We start from the raw sequence: 24,440 nt of genomic DNA, 5'->3' as shown, positions 1-24,440 counted from the left end.
CAAAGTGTCACTTAGCCTCTAAAGAGCCATCAAGAGTGAGACGGATATTCTTTTGATACCCCTCAACACTAGAGATATGCTTAATAGCTCACAAAGTCCAACACCATTGTCAAACCTCCAATTATGCATTTTTATATAATATACATACATTTCCCATTATTCTGGTTATTCCCATTATTTGCTTGAGTGAGGGAAACCAATTTATACATACATATATATGTGTGTGTGTGTGTGTGTGTGTGTGTGTATATATATATATATACACACACACACATAAAATATGCAGTTTCATTATTCTCAGATATTCTCAAAAAGTCAAACTAACTCACTCCATCCTAGAAGAAGTCTTTATCATTGCAACGTAAATCAGTCAATAGCCATGGCTGTGGTAATAGAAACTACTTATTTGTACATTTCTGGTTTACTGGAAGGTACTACAAACTGTTGGTTCAATCAAGGATTTTAAATTCTTCCTTAAAAGCCCTAACTTAAGGTCTTAGACTATTTCCAAGAACTTAGTATTTACAGTAATAGAAGTTTAAAAACCAAACTAGTGATACAATTTCTTCAAAAAATTTTTAAAGAAAAATCAAGTCAAAAATTTGTTAAAAATGTCGGTAATACAAGTTTACTTAAAAATCATGTTAACGTCTCCTTTGCTGGAGATGCTAAAATATTTACTCTTTAATCTCATTTCATATACTGATACAGAAAACTAATCAAATTTATATGTGATCAATTAAAGAAAAATTTTAGGAAAAAAAAATTACAACTTAAAGTACAACACTAATGCTCTTCCAAGTGTTACTACAGCAGTGATAACAAGGTGATGATCAGGTAAACTACATATTCTTCTGACAACTGCAGTCATAATTCAAGTTGATGTGCCATTATTATTGCTGGCCTGCACACTCAACGCTTGTAAATACAGAGGGGAAAGAGAGCCAAAACAATTTTTTTTTTTGCTATTATGTTTTTTTTCTTAAAGAAAATATAAATAACCAAAACCAAATGAATAAAATAAGCAGTTAATAAACCAGCAAGAAGTAGGGACCAACTTCAGTAGGATTCCTGCCACACTTCTTTTCAGAATTAAATTGTGAACAGTAAGAATTCTACATGATAAAATTTTACTGAAAATACTCTCAGAGATGACAGTAAACAGAGTTAGGATGTTGTCTAGCAGGTATATAACCATCTGAGGTTCAGAATATTTACTTACCAGTTTGATACGGTGGGGAAAACTCTCAGATCATCCTATAATATAGTCAATTTTAGCAACCAAAATTATGAGCTAAATTGGAGTGGTTTTTCAAAAAACTAACCTCCAACCAGTGAAATATTGATTCAGGAAACAATTATCAATGGATGCTAAAATCAATATATAAACGGTTGTTTAAGAAACAGAATATATTCACAATCTCAGGTGTCATCCCAGAGATCCACAATTACAAAGAAGAAAGGTAACTTTACATTAGAGAAATCTGGTATATATACCAGATTAACCCAGAAATCAAATTAAATGTCAACAATAACAAGACAATGTAAAATGTGACTGCTGATGCACTGTGAAGGAAACGTCTATGCAATGTTTTTGTCAAACATATTTAACCTGATTATAAACCGGAAAAACAATCAGACCAAACTAAATTAAGAGGCATTCTCAAAATTGGTTTGGACTCTTCAAAAAATGTTAGTGTCTCAAAAGATTAAAAATAAAAAAGTAAGGGAATTTTGTGAGATTATAGGAGACTACAGAAACAGGGAAATCACATGTAAGGCACCATACTCTTTAACTGGATCCTGCATCAAAAAAAAAAAAAAAAAAATATATATATATATATATATATAGGAGAAGGAAATAGCAACCCACTCCGGTACTCTTGCCTGGGAAATCCCGTGGACGGAGGAGCCTGGTAGGCTACAGTCCATGGGGTCGCTAAGAGTCAGAGACGACTGAGCGATTTCACTTTCACGCATTGGAGAAGGAAATGGCAACCCACTCCAGTATTCTTGCCTGGAGAATCCCAGGGACAGAGGAGTCTGGTGGGCTGCTGTCTATGGGATCACACAAAATCAGACATGACTAAAGCAACTTAGCAGCAGCAGCAGCATAAAGAACATTATTGGGACAACTGAAAAAATTTAAATATGGTCTAGATGCTAAATAATATTGTATCTTTAAATTTCTTTGAGTGTGATCATAATATTATGGTTATATAAAAGAAAGTCCTTTTTCTTGGGAGTTATACGCTGAAGTACCTCCTGGTAAAGTAACTTGGTATCTTCAACTTACTTTCAAATGGTTCAGGAAAAAAGAAAATGCATGTGTGGTACTTCCCTGGCAGTCCAGTGGTTAGGACTCCATGCTTTTACTACCAAGCACATGGGTTCAATCCCTGACTGGGGAGCTAAGATCCCATAAGTTCTAAGGCATGGCCAAAAAAGCAAAAAAATGTATGTGTATATGAATATATATTACAGAGAATGAGACAAAGTAAACATGACAGAATGTTAATACACCTAATGAATCTAGGCTATGTGAATATATGAGAAGTATATATTATTTCTCTAAATTTTAAGTATGATTTTTTTTTTAAGTTTGGGGAAGAGTAGGGAGCATATACAGAGAAGGCAATGGCACCCCACACCAGTACTCTTGCCTGGAAAATCCCATGGAAGGAGGAGCCTGGAAGGCTGCAGTCCATGGGGTCGCTGAGAGTTGGACACAACTGAGCGACTTCACTTTCACTTTTCACTTTCATACATTGGAGAAGGAAATGGCAACCCACTCCAGTGTTCTTGCCTGGAGAATCCCAGGGACGGGGGAGCCTGGTAGGCTGCTGTCTATGGGGTCGCACAGAGTCAGACACAACTGAAGTGACTTAGCAGTAGCAGCAGGGAGCATATATGTATGTATTTGCTTTTATGCTTTTAAGCATATGACAATGGTCTGTGGAAGTGTGCATAAGAAACAAGGGTGGTAGAGAACTAGGAGGCAGGAAGAGGAGGCAATAGAGGAAGACAAACAGGTGTGGGTGGGTAATTCTTTGCTGTGTATTATATTGTACCTTAACATACTTAGGTTGCCGTCTATGGGGTCACACAGAGTCGGACACGACTGAAGAGACTTAGCAGCTTACAGCAGCAACATACTTTTACATTAAATGTTTTATGTATTTAAGAAATTAATAAAAAGCTTTTTTTTAAGTTCCAGCAAAAGTACCGAATCTGCTATAGTGAGATTATATTGGTTTTCTTCTGACATTCCCAGGGAAATATTTAGGTAGGATGAATTACCCAAACATTTAATATCTGTGGGTTTTTTTTTTTTTTTTTTTTAATCTTAATGAAAGGTATATCAAAGTCACTGGGCTGGGCAGAGAGGTGAGCAGGTTTTTTTCAGCCATCTACCCCAAGTATGTCTGTCCCCACCTACTGATAATAAAGAAAAACTCTTACTGATGGACATACATAAATGTGGGCTTCCTTGGTGGCTCAATCGGTAAAGAACCTGCCTGCAATGTGGGAGACCTGGGTTCGATTCCTGGGTCCAGAAGATCCCCTAGAGAAGGAAATAGCAACTCACTCCAGTATTCTTGCCTGGGAAATCCCATGGACAGAGGAGGCTGGTGGGCTACAATCCATGGGGTTGCAAGAGTCCAACACAACTTAATGACTAAGCCACCATCCCATGCATAAATGTGAACTTTATAAAGAAGAGGGGGAAAAAAAGACTGAGATTCTACATAAAATGGCTGTAGGTTGGTCCACCATACTGCTATATTTCCTCTATCACCTCAGGTACCCAAATCTTTGATGTCAGTTGCATCCTGGGACCTGCCTAGGAAAAGAAAGCATTTTGTTCCCAACACCCACCTGAGGGCCCGCCGCTCTGGATACTCAAGGTCATAACTTTGCACAGAGTCATTGCAAGAGTCCCGGGAACTGCCCTGAAGCAGCAGCTGCTGTGGCAATCGCACAGGCACTGGGAACTGGTGCACAGAAGCGTTGGGCTGGGCAGTTGTATGGTAAGGAGGCGGGATGCTATTGCTGGTCTCACTGCGATAATCACTATCTCGGTCATCCACGGCACTGTCAGGATCTTCAAAAGCTGTGGAATAAGCACAGTCAATCAAAATACCCCAGCTTTATTCAGTTCTCTAGAATTCTTTTCTGCTTCCAACATAGGGAGCCAAAAGCCCGAGCCTTGAGAACAAGAGCAAGCTGAGCTGCCCATGAGCGTAGTGACCTTAAAGTCATGCAAAAAACTGTCTCAATACCCACAAGTCTCTCTCCTTCTCTAACAAGATAAGACAGTTGGTTTAATTTTAGTGCTGATTCTCAGAGGAGTTCCAAGTGGCATTTTCCCAATGCAGAATTTTCTGGAATTCTGTTTCTCTAAGCTATTGTAACCCTAATGAAAACCTACTTTTAAATGTCTTAAATAGATTCTGGTGCTCCACTATTATCAAAATGGGGCAAAAGGGGAAGAAACAGTTTCTTCATCTCTTAGAAAAGCGAAATTTTTGTTTAAAGTTAGCATGATGTTTTCAGACTTTAAAAATACATTAGTGAGTCAAATAAGCAGGTCCACCATTGAAAACTGGTACAGGAAATCAAGAAGGTCAAAGTCAAGACTTAGAAGTCAAGTTCTGTATGCAGCCAAGAACAGCAGCAGTCTTACTGTCTCACTGCAACACTGGGTTTTTCTAATAATTTCTATTGAGCACCCATACCCTGGGCTCAGAATTCCCATCCCAAGCCTTCATCCCATTTCCTCAGAAGAAGAGGAAAACACATTCACTGCCAATGGGGTCTTACTGACAAAGCAGCTAATTTATCTAATAGCAGTGACTACAATTTCATAGACTTATTTCTGCTTTTCCAGTTAGCACCTGACTGGTCACCATTTTTTTCTTGGTGTTAGCTAAAATGACCAGAGTTACAAATCTTGCTCCAAGCAAAAATAAAAATATGCAACACTGTGCTTGGAAAGGGAGTTCAACCTAACAGTGTTTTGTAGTTTATTTTCCACAGAAGCCATTTCTGACATGATACCCATATGTGTATAATTAATAAGGTCCCATATGTTCTTTCTTGCCAAGTTTCTATTTGGCTCACAATAAGGAAAAGGAACATTCACCATCCCAAAATGTAGATACTTTAAGCAGATGATGGACTCATCTTAGTAATTAAAAAAAAATCTTGGTAGTAATGTGGGCAGCAGAAGCCTCCTAATGACCATAAAATGAGGCTTTTACAATAGCTCATGTAGGAGATAAGAACATATATCCACACAGTGGAAACAGAAGAGAGTTAATGAACTAGAGGAAGAAAAAACAGACAGAAATGATAAAAGCTGGGGACAAATGGAAGGTAACAGGGAAATGGCCCCTTGGCTTCTACGTCAGACAACTTGGTAGATAATCCCACTAAAAGGGAACATGAACATGTGGGTTTCAGACATCGCTCGGGGTTACAGCTGGGAGTAGGGGTAATAAGATCTTATGAGCTTTGCCCACTTAAGTTTAAGGTAACACATGAACAAAAGAAAGGAACAGGGAAATGAGCAGAACTTCAGGGGGGAAAAATCAGTATGAAAAAGGATAATCTTCAAATGGTCAGGAACAATACCAGTCAAACACGGGGAGAGAAAACACTCTGTTTACAAAGCACTCTGATTACACATTAGGGAAAAGAGACTTTGGAGGTACTGGTTTTAGACCTTGATGCATCTGTTGTGCTGACGACTAGAAAGGATCAAGGGACAAAAACCAGTATGCCATTCAGATGTATTCTTTCTGAATTCACAGAAGGAGTAAATGTGAAGAAGTCAGTGCTGGATTATTCATGCATACAGATGAGGGGGCAGAGGCAACCAAGGAGCCAAAAGTCTACTTAAACTCCAGCAGGAGACTGTGCTATTAGTATATCATCCAGAGACTCAAGATGGGAGTCTCCGAAGCAGCAGCAGTAATAGACAATCCTGTTGACTATGAGTCCAGGAGAGGGTAGCTCAGCCAGAGTTAGGAGCCCAGTATCCTGAGCCAGAAACTACATGCAGAAACCCTTCCTCGCTGCATCTGACCTATGACTCCTGACCTATGATTCCTTAATAATGATCGGCTTTATTTTGCTAAGCTAAGGGGAGGGGTATTCCAAAACACCCCTAAAGGCTGACACATTTCTGTGCTGAAGGAATAAAGGGCAAATAAAGAAGAAGCCGGGAGCAGGAGAAAGTGGGTATGAAAAATAGGAGGAGACTGGAGAAAGGAAATACAAGGAAGTGAGGTGAGACAAAGAATAGGAGCAGAATAAAGGTTGGTCAAGGGCAAAAGCCAGCTTTTCTCCCCCTATACCATCCCCAATTTCCTTAGAAAGGAAACATCCTGGCACCACCAAAGCTGATTAGAAACTGAAAAAGGAAATTACAGAAAAGACTTGAGTGAAAGCATCGTACTTTCTGCTACCGCACAGAACCTTTTCATCTAGAACAGAAAACTTCTGGTTTCCCTGAGAAAGAGACACTGAGAACAGGTTTGGTTATTCAGCTTATGGAGGACTTGTGAGCTAGTCTGAGGGCAAAAGTTGAAAAGCCCTTTGAAATTAAAAGGCTGGGAAATTTTACTCATTCAAATATTTATTGAGTGTCCACCAGCTGCAAGGCTAAACAACACAGAAGATTTGGAGTACAGAGTCAGTCTAATAGGAGAGAGAAAATATGGATACAGATACAAGGAAGTATCTATCATGAGAACAGTATAAACCAAATGCTATATGAGTTGCAGATTGGATCACTTCCTGTTAAAATGAACAGGGAAATCATTAAGGAAGTTATGACTCTGAAAGACTGGAGGGTTTTTAATAGGTGAAGATGTGGGTGAGGGGAAATGCCTTCTAGAATCTGGAGAAAAGCAATGGCATGAGTAAAGGTCCAATGATGGGAAAGGATATATATATATATATCTCTCAAAGGTCATATATATTTTTGGTCATATATATTTTTAAAGGCTATGTATATATTTTTATGAAACATTTTATAGCTCATTTAGCAAGTACATAAAAGGACATGAAAGGGAAATGACAGAAATAAACATGGAAGAGTAGGCTGGGACAGAGATGAGCCTCAGGCAGACAGTAGGCACTCAAACAAAACTGAATGATGTATTGAACAGTGAGGTTCTCCAGTATGTGGTGCTCCTGGACTGAGTCTCCATCTTTAAATCCAGAATACAGGCAAAACTTTATCAGAGAAGGAATGAAAATTCAAACTTTTTTTTCACAGGTTACTTCTTTCTACTCGAAAACCTTAATAATCCGAGCTCTCTTAGGCTGTGTTTGCATAGTTTCCTGGTGCAAATACTCAGGATTCAAATCATAGGAAGTACATACTCCATGAGAAATTATAGTGACAGAACAAAATTTGGCCCCTCTTAGCAACTACTGGATACCTAATCACTGAAACTCAATCAACCTGTCCACCTCCCATCAGCCCAGGTAACACAGCCAGTAATGCCAGCCTAGGGCTGTGACTCTTGCTAGAAAGAACTCTCTTAAGTTCTTAGAGAGAGCCCACTGTCTAAGCTCAAGAACAAAGGTGGCCTCTAGCCTAGCTAGACTGCTTCAAGGAAAGTCAAACCAGCCTCTTGTTCACATCACAAAACCAATGACCTCTCCTAGAATGAAATTTCTCCTGCTAGTCATTGTGTCCCTTAGCTAAAAGGCCAAAGGAGGGGCTGATGGCACTTGTCTCTGGAGAAGATAAATCAGGAGACTCTGTCAGGATTATAATTGAAACTCTGAAATTTCTCCATCTCTCTCTGTGTCTCTCACACTCACACGCACACATACACACACATGCATGCACATGCACAGACACAAAGTCTTCAGGAAATCAGCCTGAAAGGATACAACTTTCCACTGCAGCAAATTCTCTCCTGGGCTTCAAGAAGGGGAAGAGGAGGGAATGGCATTATATATGCTTATATGCATGAATATCCAGCCTCAGTCAGAGGGAGTATGTTAAAGGGTAAAATTAAGAAAATTATAAGGTATTCAAATTCTTACATACTCTGTTGGTCTCCCCAGCCCAAATAGGTCCAGTGACCTAAGAAAATCACAAGTGGTAACAAAAAAGAAGAGTGACAGAGACAATTTTAGGATGAATTCAAAGATTATTTTCCATCTCACCAATTAGTATATACTGACTTGAGTCTACCCTACTTGTATTCCATTTATTTTTCATAACATATAGAGAGCATTTGCCTTCTATTGAGCATAAGACAAATCTGCAAAGTACTGTTGCTCTCTGTAACTCACTATCTAGTGAACAAAAAACTACTGCTTCTGTACATACTCTTTTAAATCTCCTTCTGGCCTAGGTGTCTCTCAGAACATCATCACTGAGGACTTACTATATCCTTCCATATTCAAAATGAGAAAAATTTGACTTGCTTCTAAGAAACCCTTCCTTATCTCAATATTCACCAAACCTGAGCCTACTACAATAAATCCACAAGAAACTCAGACCTGGTTACTGTGGGAAAGACAGCAATTCCCTTATTTGGAAGCAATGACATCTAATTTTTCTGCTCTCTATTGAAAATTAAAAACCCAAAGGATGGTATTAATCTCTAGTCTTCTAATATGTAACAAAACTCTGTAGCTTGCAGGGCACTCAGATATAGCCACTTTTTTCTGAATTTCCTATAAATTTTTAAAAGAGTCCATTAAAACACAGAAGCTTCAACCAAAGAAAACTGAAAACATTTCCTACACATTTTTCAAGATTAAAAAATTCAATATTAATTAAATGTAAATCCTATCCCACATCCAAGCTGAATTTGAGGCAACTCAAATCCAACAAAGAAATCACTAAAAATGGGCCTCAATCCCAAGAAACAAGGAACAAGTTGGCTTCATAGTTAAGAATATGGATATTGAAATCAAAGTTAAATTCTTCTGGCTCTTCCATGTACTAGTATATCTTGAAAAAGTTATTATAGATGCTTCCTCATCTGTAATATGAGAACAATAATAATATGAGTCTCATTGGTTTCTATAAGGATTACAAGAGAAAATATAAGTAGGGTACTTAGCACAGGTCCCTGGAAAATGGTAAGCAATTCACATTTCTTGTTGTTTTGCCATGATGCCAGGTTTTTGCTTGCTTTACAGGTTCCTAACAAATGTTAATAGATAGCAGGAAGATCAGCACACTTCAACAGTTGTAATGTCCACTAAGGGATTGATGACGTCTAGGTTTAAAAGTCCCCAGAGTTCTGAGGGTGCAGCTACCTTAACTGCTTGCCATAAGACTCAAAATTCTGGAAGCAGTGAATGATGCCAACACAGGCTGGATTCACTACCTGAATTAATTCCCAATCCTGAGGAAATGAGACTATGCATGTGACACAGGCTGTTTATACACTGAGGGTCAATTTTCTTCTTACGTACCTACCTTCTTCCTACCACCTATGTCTCTTCTCAGTTTAGTGTGTGATTTAAAAAATTTTAATAATTTAACTTTCTAACCATGAAGTGGGGGTAAAAATTCTCCCAGGCAACTGCAACAGGATAAGTACTGTGTTTCTTTTCAAAAGAAAACTGAAAAATGATCACATGGAACTTTCGAATATGCCTATCAACTTAGATTGCTTCAGGCTGCTTCTCACTGAAACTCTGGGCTCACAGAAGGCTCTCTTGCATTGCACAGCCTCATTCTTAAATGGTCAGCAGCAGTACATAGTAAGTGCTCAATAAATATTTCTTATGTGAATAAATCCAACAAATGACCCAATCCCATCTACTGGGTCCATCTCTAAACCGTGGAAATAACAGTTATGTTCTCTGACTATCCAGTTCCCTATTCTCATTTCAGCCTGGTACCACTGTAAGAGAAACAACACTAGTTTAATTAAGCCAAGTTTCCTTCCCACCCCTCAAAACCACTAAAACATCACACTAGCCAACAGAACTATTACTGTGGAGAATTAGATCTTCCTAGGCATTGTTGTTCAGTCTCTCAGTCATGTCCGACTCTTTGCAACCCCATGGACTGCAGCAGGCCAGGCTTCCCTGTCCTTCACCATCTCCCAGAGCTTGCTCAAACTCATGAACTCACGTCCATTGAGTCAGTGATGCCATCCAACTAACTCATTCTCTGTCATCCCCTTCTCCTCCTGCCTTCAATCTTTCCCAGCATCAGGGTCTTTTCCAATAAGTCATTTCTTCACATCAGGTGGCCAAAGTATTAGAGCTTCATGAGTCCTTCCAATAGATATTCAGGATTGATTTCCTTTAGGATTGATTTGATCTTTCAGTCCAAGGGACTCTCAAAAGTCTTCTCCAACATCACAGTTCAAAAGCATTGATTCTTCAGTGTTCAGCCTTCATTATGGTCCAACACACACACCCATACGTGACTACTGGAAAAACCGTGTCTTTGACTATATGGACCTTTGCTGGTAAAGCAATGTCTCTGCTATACTAGGCATAAGAACCAAGAAAAGGAGGACTGAAGTGTTCCAGGAAACCAAAATTATACATACAAAGGCCCATCAGTAAACTGAGGATAGTTCTAGCATGTCTGAATGAGACTCTGCAGGGTTATGAAAGAACCTGAACAAAGTGAGTCTTGAGTATTAATACATGTATGTTTAAAAATTTAGTAATGTTATGAGTTTGGAATTATTTGGAGGTTAATAGAGAGCTATCACAGCTTTTGAGCAGGGGAGAGACAGGATCAGATTTCTCATTTTAGAAAGAGAATGGTGGTACAGTGTGGCCACAGGTTGGTACAGCAGGTAGACAGGGAGGCTGGTAAGCAGGCTATTGCACTGACCTGACAAAAGCTTGAAATAGGGAAACAGCAGAAGGAGTGGAGAGAAGTAGATATATTTATAAGATATGCTGGAGGTAAAGTCAATAGGGTTTAATAGGTAACTGAATGTGGAAAGTGGAGAAAATAAAGCCTAAATAATATTGCCCAGGTTTTTATCTTGAGTTACTGGGTGGATATGATATCATTCATTAAAGGAAATACAAACTAGAGGAAGGTTGAAAGATGATGAATTCAGTGTTAGATACATTTATCAGCTCCGTAGTATCTATGAGACATCTCAAATGAGTAGGAATGGAAGATAGCTGGATATGTGAGAAAAGAGATATGGAACAAAAGACTTAGATGTTTTCAGAGCACAAGATCCCATGAGTTACAGGAACTTTTCTTCTCTGTCTCTTGCTATATCTATAGTGCCTAAACAGTGTCTGACACAAAGCAGAAGCTCCACAAATATTTGCAACTGAATAGATAAAATATAAGTAAATAAAACAATGAGGTAGAGAGGATAGGACGAGAAAAAAACTGCATATAGGGGAAGAGAGAATCTATGGAATAGACACATTTTTAAAAAAACATTAAAAAAAAAAAAAAAGAACTGACAATACAGTGTTGGTGAGGCTGTGGAGCAACTAGAACTCTCACATGTGGCTGGCAAGAATGTCAAGTGGTAGGCCACCCTGGAAAATAATCTGGGCATTTCTTATGAAGTTACATACACACCATGCAACCCAGAAATACTCCTTCTATATATTTACCTGAGAAAAATAAAAACATGTTCATACAAAATCCTATATACAAATGTTTACAGCTGCTTAATTCATATTCACTAAAAACTAGAAACAAGTGTCCTTCAACTGATGAATAAATAAACTACAGTACATCCATACAGCAGACTACTACTCAGGAATAAAAAGGAATAAACTAATGACACGCATAAATGAATTCCAAATGCATACAATATGTGAAACAAGCCAGACCCAAAGCTACACACTATATAATTCCACTTAAATGACTTTCTGGAAAAGGCAAAACTATAGAGACAGAAAACAGATTAGTGATTGTCACGGGCCAAGAATGGGAGAGGCTGACTATAAAGGGGTTTACAGGAATTTTTAGGGTTGATGGAACTGCTCTATACCTTGACTGTGGTTATGGTTACAAAACTGTATGTGTTTGAAAAAACTCATAAGATTGTACACTAAAAGGGAGAATTTTATTATATGTGAATTATACATTAATAAATCTGAATTTTTAAAAAAGGAAGAGTCCACAAAGGAGCCTGCAAAGAAGCTGGAAAGGAAGAAAACCACGACAATGAGGTCCCTGAAGTCAGGAAAACAAGTTTTCAAGAAAGGAGTGAGTGGTTAACAAGTAGCAGTGCTATAGAGTGATCAAAATAAAACTGAGAATGTGCTACTGAATTTAGAAACAAAAAAGTCACTCTAATTTTAATGACAGAAATTTTAATGAGTGAAAGCTACAGTATAGATTGTTCAGAAGCAAATGGAAGCACAAGTAGTGGAATAAAGAGACATCAAGAGATTCCACAATTCATGCGTAAAACGTGCAATATGAGCAAGGTTGAGGGTACCACTTATCACAGGACATTAGAGAGGAAGCAAAGCGAGAAGAGACACTGGCCAAACATGTTACAGAAAAACCTTCAAGTATGCTAAGAGCTTATTAGAAAATCAGTAACATTCTCATGTTGGGCATTCACACATCGAATGAGTATCAAACTGACAATTTTAATGAGCAGGCTAATGTTTCCTATTCCCTAGAGCTTCGAATGTCTTCAAGTTCACATACTTGACAAATGAATAACCAATTACCCTCTAGCTCAGTGTCACCTGATGCTGTAAGAGTAAGGCAGACTATAAAACTAGAGCCTCCACTGTCAGTGACAGTTTATTTAAAATGTTATGAGCTCTCTTCAGATATATTAGCAAACAAGTATATACATCAAGTCCAAAACCACAGAACTCTGGACACTACACAAAGCCAACACTTCAAAACTATTCCTAAAATTCCTTTCTACTTTTATCTCCCATGTCCAATCTGCCAACAAGCTTAGTAATTAAGTTCATTGAAGTCTCCTTCCAATTGTCCCTTTCTGATAGGTTTCACTCTTCTTAGCGAAGAACTTGTTATCTCATGCTTGAATTATTACAGATTTTGATTGAACTAAGGTCCATCTAGTCAAGGCTATGGTTTTTCCAATAGTCATGTATGGATATGAGAGTTGGACTATAAAGAAAGCTGAGCGCAGAATTGATGCTTTTGAACTGTGGTGTTGGAGAAGTCCCTTGGACTGCAAGGAGATCCAACCAGTCCATCCTAAAGGAAATCAGTCCTGGGTGTTCACTGGAAGGACTGAGGTTGAAGCTGAAACTCCAATATTTTGGCCACCTGATGCAAAGGGCTGACTCATTTGAAAAGACCCTGATGTTGGGAAAGATTGAAGGCAGGAGGAGAAGGGGACGACAGAGAATGAGATGGTTAGATGGCATCACAGACTCAGTGGACATGAGTGTGGGTAAACTGCGGCAGTTGGTGATGGACAGGGAGGCCTGGAGTGCTGCAGTTCATGGGGTTGCAAAGAGTCGGACGCAACTGAGCGACTGAACTGAACTGAAGACCTTCTAAGGGCTTTCCTGGTGTCTCAGATGGTAAAGAATCTGCCTGCAATGCGGGAGACCTGGGTTCAATCCCTGGGTTGAGAAGATCCCTTGGGGAAGGGCATGACCATCCATTCCAGTATTCTTGCCTGGAGAATCCCCATGGACAGAGGAGCCTGGCGGGCTATAGTCCATGGGGTCACAAAGAGTCAGGAAGGACTGAGCGACTAAGCACAGCACGGCAGCAAGACCTTCTAATCTCTGTTCCATTCAATCTATTCAGCAGACTGAAACTAGACTAATTTTCCTAAATCTAGCTTCTAATCACTTCATTATCCTTTCAAAAATACACAAGTCTTTATAAATAAGCATATTTATCGTCCTGGCTCTGGTATCAAATAAACATGAAACCCCATTGCTAACCAGTCCCCCCTCAAACAAAAGTTTTTGTTACTGGCAAACAGATTGTCGCAGCTCCTATGCTTGCTGTACTCAGGAGATAGAAAAAGTAATGAGTCCAATTTCCCTGACCCATCCCCTGACTTCTGAATCTGGAATATCCTTCACTTCTACTCCTTGTTGGTATAATGGAAATGGTTTAAGCTTTGGAATCAAATAAACCTACGTTCAAAGCCATCGCTTACTAGCTGTGTAATCTTAGGCTGGTTAACTTCTCTATACTTCTATTTGTCATTCATAAAGAGTGAAGAGTAATACTACTTCTCAGATTTGCAGAAATATTGAAAGTCACATATGTAGCATTTAACTACCATGAGCTAGACAAATGGTAATTATTCAGTAAATATTCCCTATCCTCCCGTATATAGTTGGAACCCATCCTTAAGTTCCACTTAAACAACTCTCTTTGAACAATGCTCAATGACTTCAGTACAGTGTCTCTGTTGACAATCAAAATAAAAGCCATCTGTTTATCTCTTAAAAAGTTAAACATACACCAACCCATATGATCCAGCCGTTCCACTCCTAGGTATTTAACAAGAGAAACGAAAACACATGATCATGCGGATGTTCATATTAATCATAATAACTGGAAACAATCCAAATGTCTATCAACAACTGAATGGATAAATAAAATGTGTATACTCATGTAATAGAAGACTACTCAATAAAAAGAAACAAATTACTGATACACTGGACAAAATGGAACAATCTCAAATTCTTCGGCTGAGTGAAGGAAGCTAGACACAACAGACTACGTGTTATATGTTTCCATTTCACATAAAACTCTAGGAAATAAAATTTAATCTATAGTGATAAAAAAGCCTATCAGTGGTTGCCTGGAGCCAGGGGTGGGGAGAAGGATGAACTGCAAAGAGCATAAGGAAATGTTTAAAGATATGGAAATGTTCTGTATTTTGATTGTGGTGGTAGTTTCACTGGTATATACATCTGTCAAAAGCAATCAAACTCTACACTTCAAATGGGTGACTCTTTTGCATGTACATTATATCTCAACAAAGTTGATTTTTTAAAAAACACTTGCTTTAGAATGTGATGTATTTTACTGCTTGCCTTAGTCCAATGAATCCCATCTCTAGCCTAGGTTTAAGTTCTTGAAAGCAAGATCCAATCTTATATTCCCTTATATTCCTCCCAATGCTCAGCACAGAAATCCTGTACTGAAGGAGATAACAAGTGAATAAAAGCAAGTTCTTCTTAATCTTAGAAAGCAGTGTCTTTAAATTTTAAGAATTACTTGAGACTCTTGTTTAAAATGCAGATTCCTAGACCATATTCCCTTAAATTCTGATTTAAAATGCCTGGAGTGGCATGGGAACCTGCATTGGCTGTTGTAACTGCCTTTTCAATAAGCAACTTGGACTCTAATGCCAAGTGATTCTTGAATTACAATTTGAAAAACAGCTACAGAATCTCCTATATGAAAAACACCAGTCTCCAGACTGAGAACTCCAGCACACTGCTCCTGTGCTGAAGGATGGAGGAAGCAGCCAGATAAGCTCTCCCTTGGGCTTGAAGACCACTGTGATCATACAGGTAACTGAAAAAATTCTACCAAGTCCAGGACCAAATAACTGGTCCCGTTAATAATTAAAAATGAACCCTCTTTCCAGAAGGCAAAGCTTCTGCACTTATTTCTGTTGACTATGCTACAACAACATACTCACAAGCTTCTTCTTCTGCCTACTTCATCCTGTTTCTAGTGGAAAGCATAAGGAATCAGAAATACATGAAAGAAAATAAGGTCTATAATTATCCAACAAAACACCTCCAGACAACTACTACATCACCAATGAATAGTCCAGTGCTGGTCAATTTTTCCATGACAATGAAATGACAAGAGATTTGAGCCCTAGGCTTCAAGTGAACAGCCATCTGTCTAGAACAGCAAAGACAGGACTCACCTATCAATTACTAAATTGTAGTAATTACTAGGTAGCTCACAAAGAACAATGAAGTCAAACATGAGAAATTCCTCTCTTGAGACAGTAGACTAGATGAATACTATAGAGCTTCTCTTTTCATGAAAAAACAGTAAAGAACCTATAATTAAGAAATGTATTGAATACTTTGAACCTAACATAGGGGAATAACAAAAGGAAACTATTGACCAAACTTCCTTGTGAATATAGATATAAAAATCCAAAATAAAATATAAGCAAATCAAACATAGCATTATATTAAAAGAATACTTTTTTAAAAAAAAAGAATGTTTTTTACCATAATCAAGTAGAGAATGTTAAAGAAAGGCAAGATGATTAATAGAAATTGATGAGGACATTCATTGCTGTTTGTAAGTCAAAGGAAAATACCCCTGAATAACTGGATAGGTATTATTAAGGGCTTCCCAGGTGGCTCAGTGGTAAAGAATCCTCTGGCAATGCAGGAGACAACGAGACATAGGTTCATTTCCTGGGTCAGGAAGATTCCCTGTAAAAGGAAATGGTAACCCACTCCAGTATTCTTGCCTGGGAAATGACAGAGGAGTTTGGCGGGCTATAGTTCACGGGGTCAACAAGAGTCAGATGTGACTTACTGATTAAACAACAACTACTAAGGTATTTTTGGTTTGTTTAAGTTTTTTTTTTTTTAAAGGTTATTTTGATGTGGACCATTTTTTAAGTTTGTACTGAATTTGTTACAATACTGCTTCTGTTTTATGTTTTGGTTTTTTGGCCCCAGGGCATATCGGGCTTTAGCTCCCCAACCAGGGATCAAATCCACTGCCCCTGCATTGGAAGGTAATGACTGGACTACCAGGGAGTCCCAATTAACGCATTTTGAAACATTCAACATCCATTCATTCATGGTTAATATGAAAACTACTGGGGAATAAAATGCACAAAAGTACACAAATGTCAAGTGTAGTGCTCAGTGAACATGTGAACACACTCAAGTAACCACCACACAGATCAAGAAACAGTATTAGCAGCACCAGCAGATCTCTTCCTACCTCTTTCCAGCACTCAACTAGCCTTTGAACCAGCTGTTGCCCATCACACTTTTCCCAGAGAGCCAACTGCTACTTCTCTCACTTCCTCCAAGTCTTTACTCAAAAGTCATTTCACTGTGGCTTATATACTTAACCACCTTATTTAAAATTATAATTCCATTTCAGTTCTAGCATTCCCAATTGCTTTTCACCAACTACTCTTTTTTCCTTATTGAGTATGTTTATTGTCTATCTCCTGCCACCCAGGATCTTTGTTTTGCTTCCTGATATGTCCTAAGCACCTAGAAGAGAACCTAGAACGTGCCGAAAAATGTCTGTAGAAAAAAAGGATTGAGGGATACAAGCAGACAGGAGAGGAGAGGGTGAAAGGGCAGTATGGCTGGATGTGAGAAAAGGAGTATAAACAACAGGGTTTATAAACAGGTACAATCTTTCCAGCATATAATCTGGCAGTATCTAACAAAATTTCGAATGTGCATATTCCTTAACTCAGTAATTCCACTTAATAGAAATACATTAATTCAACTAATATATATTGAGCAAAGGTACTGGGGATACACAGATAAGCATTTTCCCTACTCATGAAATTTATGACCTAGAGATAAAAATAAATATTAAGCAAATAATCACAGTTCCGAGTAAGTTATGAAGGCAAGGTAAATACACAGAGGTCCATAAAAGAATATATAATAGGGGAGGGGAGATCCATGTGCACATTCACAGAATTGAGGAAGTTACGATCATAAAGTCAAAATAATAAAATAAACTTTTTGTTTTATGAAGTATGTGTTATATATGTTATATGTTATATATGTAAATGGGGTTCCCTGGTGGCTCAGCTGGTAAAGAATCCACCTGCAATGCAGGAGACCTGGGTTCAATCCCTGGGTTGGGAAGATCCCCTGGAGAAGAGAAAGGCTACCCACTCCAGTATTCTGGCCTGGAGAATTCCATGGACTGTAAGGGGCTTCCCTGGTAGCTCAGATGGTAAAGAATCCACCTACAATGTAGGAGACCCCGGTTTGATCCCTGGGTTGGGAAGTTTGCCTGGAGAAGGGATAGGCTACCCAATCCAGTATTCATGGACTTCCCTGGTGGCTCTGATGGTAAAGAATCCACCTGCAATGTGGGAGACTTGGGTTCGATCCCTGGGTTGGGAAGATCCCCTGGAGGAGGGTATGGCAACCCACTCCAGTATTCTTGCCTGGAGAATCCCAATGGACAGAGGAGCCTGGCAGGCTACAGTCCATGGGTCACAAAGAGTGTGACATGACTGAGTGACTAAGCACAGCATATATCTAAATAAATGTATGTTTTATATGTTATATTCTACAATTAAATTATAACATATAAAAATTGTAATTGTAGAATATAACATAAAAATACATTTATTTATATATATAACATATATATATATATAACCTCATAAAACAAAACCTTATTTTATTTATATTTCACAATTAGGTTCTTTTTTTACTGCATCAAACAAAATGCTCACACCACAACCACCACCACCATCTGATTGTTTCATTCTCCTGAATTAAGTCTTTAAAAGCTCCCCATTGTCTTCAAGATAAAAATATAAACAGCTTGCTGTGGCATTCAAACTCTTCCTGACATGAGCATTCTGTGCCTCTCTGGCCTCTTCTCTGACCCCTTCCTTACTCTATCTCCTGCCTTCAAGCCATTCAGAATATAGTATACTTAAGGGATGCTTTTTCTTAACTGTGAGTATGTTTTATTTATTTATTTAGGCTGTGCTGGGTCTTCAGAGCAGTGTGAGGGCTTCTCAACTGTGAAGGCTTCTCTGGTTGCAGAGTGTGGGCTCAGTAGTTGTGGCACAGGCGCTCATCTACACCATGGCATGTGGGATCTTCCTGGACTAGGGATCGAACCTGTGTCCCCTGCATTGGCAAGTGGATTTTAAGTGATGCTTTTTCATCTTGGTATCCTAATACCATAAACTCTTTCCTCCTTTCCTTGACTGACTCCTACTCATCTTCCAAAACTCAGTTTATTTTGGAGTTTTGTGGGGTGTGGGGAATGGATAGCTACAACACAGGAGAATAGTAGGGAAGTGAAATTATTCTGCATGATACTATGAGGGTATATGTGTCATTACATATTTGTCAAAACCCATACAATATGCAGCAATGTAATGCACAACATGAAAAATATAATTAACACTGCTGCTGCTGCAGCTAAGTCGCTTCAGTCGTGTCCAACTCTGTACGACCCCATAGACGGCAGCCTACCAGGCTCCTCCGTCCTTGGGTTCTCCAGGCAAGAATGCTGAAGTGGGTTTCCATTTCCTTCTCCAATGCATGAAAGTGAAAAGTGAAAAGGAAGTCCCTCAGTCGTGTCTGACTCTTCACGACCCCATGGACTGAAGCCTACCAGGCTCCTCCATCCATGGGAGTTTCCAGGCAAGAGTATTGGAATGGACTGCCATTGCCTTCTCCGTAATTAACACCACCGCTACTACTACTACTACTACTACTACTACTACTACTACTACTAAGTCGCTTCAGTCGTGTCCAACTCTGTACGACCCCACAGACAGCAGCCCACCAGGCTCCGCTGTCCCTGGGATTCTCCAGGCAAGAACACTGGAGTGGGTTGCCATGTCCTTCTCAAATGCATGAAAGTGAAAAGTGAAAGTGAAGTCGCTCAATTGTGTCCGACTCTTAGCGACCCCATGGACTGCAGCCCACCAGGCTCCTCCGCCCATGGGATTTTCCAGGCAAGAGCAACACTACTGTATGTCATATATGAAAGTGGTTAACAGTAAATCCTGAGTTCTCCTCACAAAAAACTTTTTTTTAATTTTGTATTTATACAAAATGATATTCACCAAACTTATTGTGATCATATCATGATGTATGTAAATCAAATCATTACACTGTACACCTTAAACTTACACAGTACTGTATGTCAATTATATCTTAATAAAACTGGAAGGAAAAAAAGGAATAATCCCATCGAATATACAACCCAAAGAGTGAACCATAATGAAACATATGGACTTTGGTTGATCTTAAACTTTTTTTTTCAATTTAGATATTTCCTCTAGGAAGATATTCCTAACCATCCCAAATTTGGATTAAGTTTTCTTTCTCTATACTCCCCTATCATTTACATATCACATGGTACTAGTTACCTGTTTCCTCCTCTCTGGACTTGAGTTCACTAAGATCAAGGACTTTCCATTTCTATACCCTCTGGTGCCTAGCATGATTCTTCCCATGAGGAAGAGGTGCCCAATAACTGTTAGTGTAATGAACAATTCTATCAATTGTTGATATCTACCATAATTCTGTCAATCATGTTTTATCAATCAAATTCATTGCTTACCACTTTTACCAATAAAATCTATAATAAAAAGCCATAAGATGACCATGCTTTTATGGGAATAACAGTTATGCAATTAATATGTAACAGCTAATTTATGCCCAGATTAGGCACTTAAATGTTTTAATCAAATAAAACTTTGATACACTAACCTGAAATTTTTAACCTGCATAATTGTCTAACATAGCAATTGAACAGAAATGATAATAAGTTAATGTAATGACTGCAATTAGCCACATCAAATTTTTTCTGGAAGATGGCAGTTTAGAAATAAATAAGCGAGTCAGAAGGCTGCAATTAACATTATTTCTATCAGCCAAATCATATTGTTATAGTCTCTCTCTTTTCTTTGTTAGTTTGCCAACACCTGTAATTAGCATCAGTATCAACTGCTTCCACCAATATCACATGTACAATGTAAAACTCATCACCCACTCTTACTGAAAGAAGTCCTAGGCCCACTGCGCTGCCCTACTACTAAAATAAGACTCCCTACACTCTAGGAGTCTGTAACTAGCATATTTTCCTGTCTGAGAGTCCTAGTCCTGAACTAGACGTACCAGCAGCTATGGACTGATCCTCTACTCCCACTACCGAGAACAGATGATATGCCAGCCAGTAAGAGGTTCCTTAGCTACGACTGAGGGAATACAGTGGGCTATGTTTTGAATTCCCCCTTCATAATTTTCGTTTATCCTACTATGAATATCTTAGTAGGATACATCACTACATTCCAATTAGCTTCTTCAAAAGTCATCTCTAAATTCATCTCTTCTGGAAAGTCTTCCTGAACAAACTACATGTCATTCTTAACCATTTGCTTCTTTGCCTCCTTAATATTTCCCTCTCTATTTCCAAGGTATCACTATTCCTCAGATAAAGTGGTAGATAGTGGAAGAAAAATGGCAAAGAATGGATATGAGCTAGACTTCTGTTTCCTGGGATCTGAGAAATAAGAAGGGGGTAAGGGGAAACTGATGAGGTGGGAGAATCTGCAGAATAGAGGCCAGGTGCGAATGCAGTCCTGCTTTCCTGCAGGGCATGTAGTCCTTGATAAATAAGTGAGAGTAAGTGATGGCTCAGAGGGTAAAGAATCCACCTGCAATGCAGGAGACACAGAAGATCCCTGGGTCAGGAAGACCCCTGGTGGAGGAAATGGCAACCCACTCCAGTATTCTTGCCTGGAAAACCCCATGGACAGAGGAGCCTGGCAGGCTACAGTGCAAAGGGTTGCAAAGAGTTAGACACGACTGAGCACACATGCTAATGGCCTCTAATCAGCGACATAAGCTTCCTCTCAGGCTTCCCTGGTGGTTCAGACAGAAAAGAAACTGCCTGCAAAGCAGGAGACCAGGGTTCGATCCCTAGATTGGGAAGATCCCCTGAAGAAGGGAACTGCTACACACTCCAGTATTCTTGCCTGGAAAATCCCATGGACAGAGGAGCCTGGCAGGCTACAGACCATGGGGTCCCAAGGAATCGGACACCACTGCACACTAACACTTTCACTTTTCTGCTTCCATTGTTCACAGAAATACATCTTTAGTTATAGCCACCAATTTTTTTTTAGTATAAGTTGATTTACAATGAAATATTAGTTTGAGCTGTACAGCAAAGTGAATCAGTTATACATATACATATATCCACTCTTTTTTTTTCAGACTCTTTTCCCATATCAGTTCAGTTCAGTTCAGTTGCTCAGTTGTGTCCGACTCTTTGCAACTCCATGAATCGCAGCACGCCAGGCCTCGCTGTCCATCACCAACTCCCGGAGTTCACTCAGACTCACGTCCATCGAGTCAGAGATGTCATCCAGCCATCTCATCCTCTGTCGTCCCCTTCTCCTCCTGCCCCCAATCCCTCCCAGCATCAGGGTCTTTTCCAATGAGTCAACTCTTCGCATGAGGTGGCCAAAGTACTGGAGTTTCAGCTTCAGCATCATTCCTTCCAAAGAAATCCCAGGGCTGATTTCCTTCAGAATGGACTGGTTGGATCTCCTTGCAGTCCAAGGGACTCTCAAGAGTCTTCTCCAACACCACAGTTCAAAGGCATCAATTCTTGGACACTCAGCCTTCTTCACAGTCCAACTCTCACATCCATACATGACCACAGGAAAAACCATAGCCTTTTCTAGATGAACCTTTGTTGGCAAAGTAATGTCTCTGCTTTTGAATATGCTGTCTAGGTTGGTCATAACTTTCCTTCCAAGGAGTAAGCGTCTTTTAATTTCATGGCTGCAGTCACAATCTGCAGTGATTTTGGAGCCCAGAAAAATAAAGTCTGACACTGTTTCCACTGTTTCCCCATCTATTTCCCATGACCTGATGGGACTGGATGCCATGATCTTCGTTTTCTGAATGTTGAGATTTAAGCCAACTTTTTCACTCTCCACTTTCACTTTCATCAAGAGGCTTTTGAGTTCCTCTTCACTTTCTGCCATAAGGGTGGTGTCATCTGCACATCTGAGGTTATTGATATTTCTCCCGGCAATCTTGATTCCAGCTTGTGTTTCTTCCAGCCCAGCGTTTCTCATGATGTACTCTGCATAGAAGTTAAATAAACAGGGTGACAGTATACAGCCTTGACGAACTCTTTTTCCTATTTGGAACCAGTCTGTTGTTCCATGTCCAGTTCTAACTGTTGCTTCCTGACCTGCATACAGGTTTCTCAAGAGGCAGGTCAGGTGGTCTGGTATTCCCATCTCTTTCAGAATTTTCCACAGTTTATTGTGATCCACACAGTCAAAGGCTTTGGCATAGTCAATAAAGCAGAAATTGATGCTTTTCTGGAACTCTCTCGCTTTTTCCATGATCCAATGGATGTTGGCAATTTGATCTCTGGTTCTTCTGCCTTTTCTAAAGCCAGCTTGAACATCAGGAAGTTCACAGTTCACATATTGCTGAAGCCTGGCTTGGAGAATTTTGAGCGTTACTTTACTAGTGTGTGAGATGAGTGCAATTGTGCGGTAGTTGGAGCGTTCTTTGGCATTGCCTTTCTTTGGGATTGGAATGAAAACTGACCTTTTCCAGTCCTGTGGCCACTGCTGAGTTTTCCAAATTTGCTGGCATATTGAGTGCAGCACTTTCACAGCATCATCTTTCAGGATTTGGAATAGCTCAACTGGAATTCCATCACCTCCACTAGCTTTGTTCGTAGTGATGCTTTCTAAGGCCCACTTGACTTCACATTCCAGGATGTCTGGCTCTAGGTCAGTGATCACACCATCGTGATTATCTGAGTCGTGAAGATCTTTTTTGTACAGTTCTTCTGTGTATTCTTGCCACCTCTTCTTAATATCTTCTGCTTCTGTTAAGTCCATACCATTTCTGTCCTTTATCGAGCCCATCTTTGCATGAAATGTTCCCTTGGTATCTCTGATTTTCTTGAAGAGATCCCTAGTCTTTCCCATTCTGTTGTTTTCCTCTATTTTTTTGCATTGGTTGCTGAGGAAGGCTTTCTTATCTCTTCTTGCTATTCTTTGGAACTCTGCATTCAGATGTTTGTATCTTTCATTTTCTCCTTTGCTTTCCGCTTCTCTTCTTTTCACAGCTATTTGTAAGGCCTCCCCAAACAGCCAATTTGCTTTTTTGCATTTCTTTTCCATGGGGATGGTCTTGATCCCTGTCTCCTGTACAATGTCACGAACCTCATTCCATAGTTCATCAGGCACTCTATCTATCAGATCTAGTCCCTTAAATCTATTTCTCACTTCCACTGTATAATCATAAGGGATTTGATTTAGGTCATACCTGAATGGTCTAGTGGTTTTCCCTACTTTCTTCAATTTAAGTCTGAATTTGGCAATAAGGAGTTCATGGTCTGAGCCACAGTCAGCTCCTGGTCTTGTTTTTGCTGACTGTATAGAGCTTCTCCATCTTTGGCTGCAAAAAATATAATCAATCTGATTTCGGTGTTGACCATCTGGTGATGTCCATGTGTACAGTCTTCTCTTGTGTTGTTGGAAGAGGGTGTTTGCTATGACCAGTGCATTTTCTTGGCAAAACTCTATTAGTCTTTGCCCTGCTTCATTCTGTATTCCAAGGCCAAATTTGCCTGTTACCCCAGGTGCTTCTTGACTTCCTACTTTTGCATTCCAGTCCCCTATAATGAAAAGGACATCTTTTTTGGGTGTTAGTTCTAAAAGGTCTTGTAGGTCTTCATAGAACCGTTCAACTTCAGCTTCTTCAGCGTT

At 39.3% G+C, this 24,440-nt stretch overlaps 1 protein-coding gene across 4 annotated transcripts in view; it reads right to left on the bottom strand.

Annotated features, from left to right (window-relative positions):
• UNC13B (unc-13 homolog B) overlaps nt 1-24,440 on the bottom strand; it is a 212,729-nt gene that overhangs the window by 98,444 nt on the left and 89,845 nt on the right. For all 4 annotated transcript variants that reach the window (NM_001193239.3, XM_024995783.2, XM_059889128.1 and 1 more), the window contains exon 8: nt 3,880-4,114. In NM_001193239.3, the coding sequence (NP_001180168.2) occupies nt 3,880-4,114 (235 nt within the window). The remainder of the gene's footprint in view (nt 1-3,879; nt 4,115-24,440) is intronic.

Source organism: Bos taurus, chromosome 8 (assembly GCF_002263795.3).
Source record: "Bos taurus isolate L1 Dominette 01449 registration number 42190680 breed Hereford chromosome 8, ARS-UCD2.0, whole genome shotgun sequence".
Taxonomy (NCBI): Eukaryota; Metazoa; Chordata; class Mammalia; order Artiodactyla; family Bovidae; genus Bos; species Bos taurus.
The sequence above is the reverse complement of the archived record's forward strand: the minus strand, read 5'-3'. Positions and strand labels throughout refer to the sequence as shown.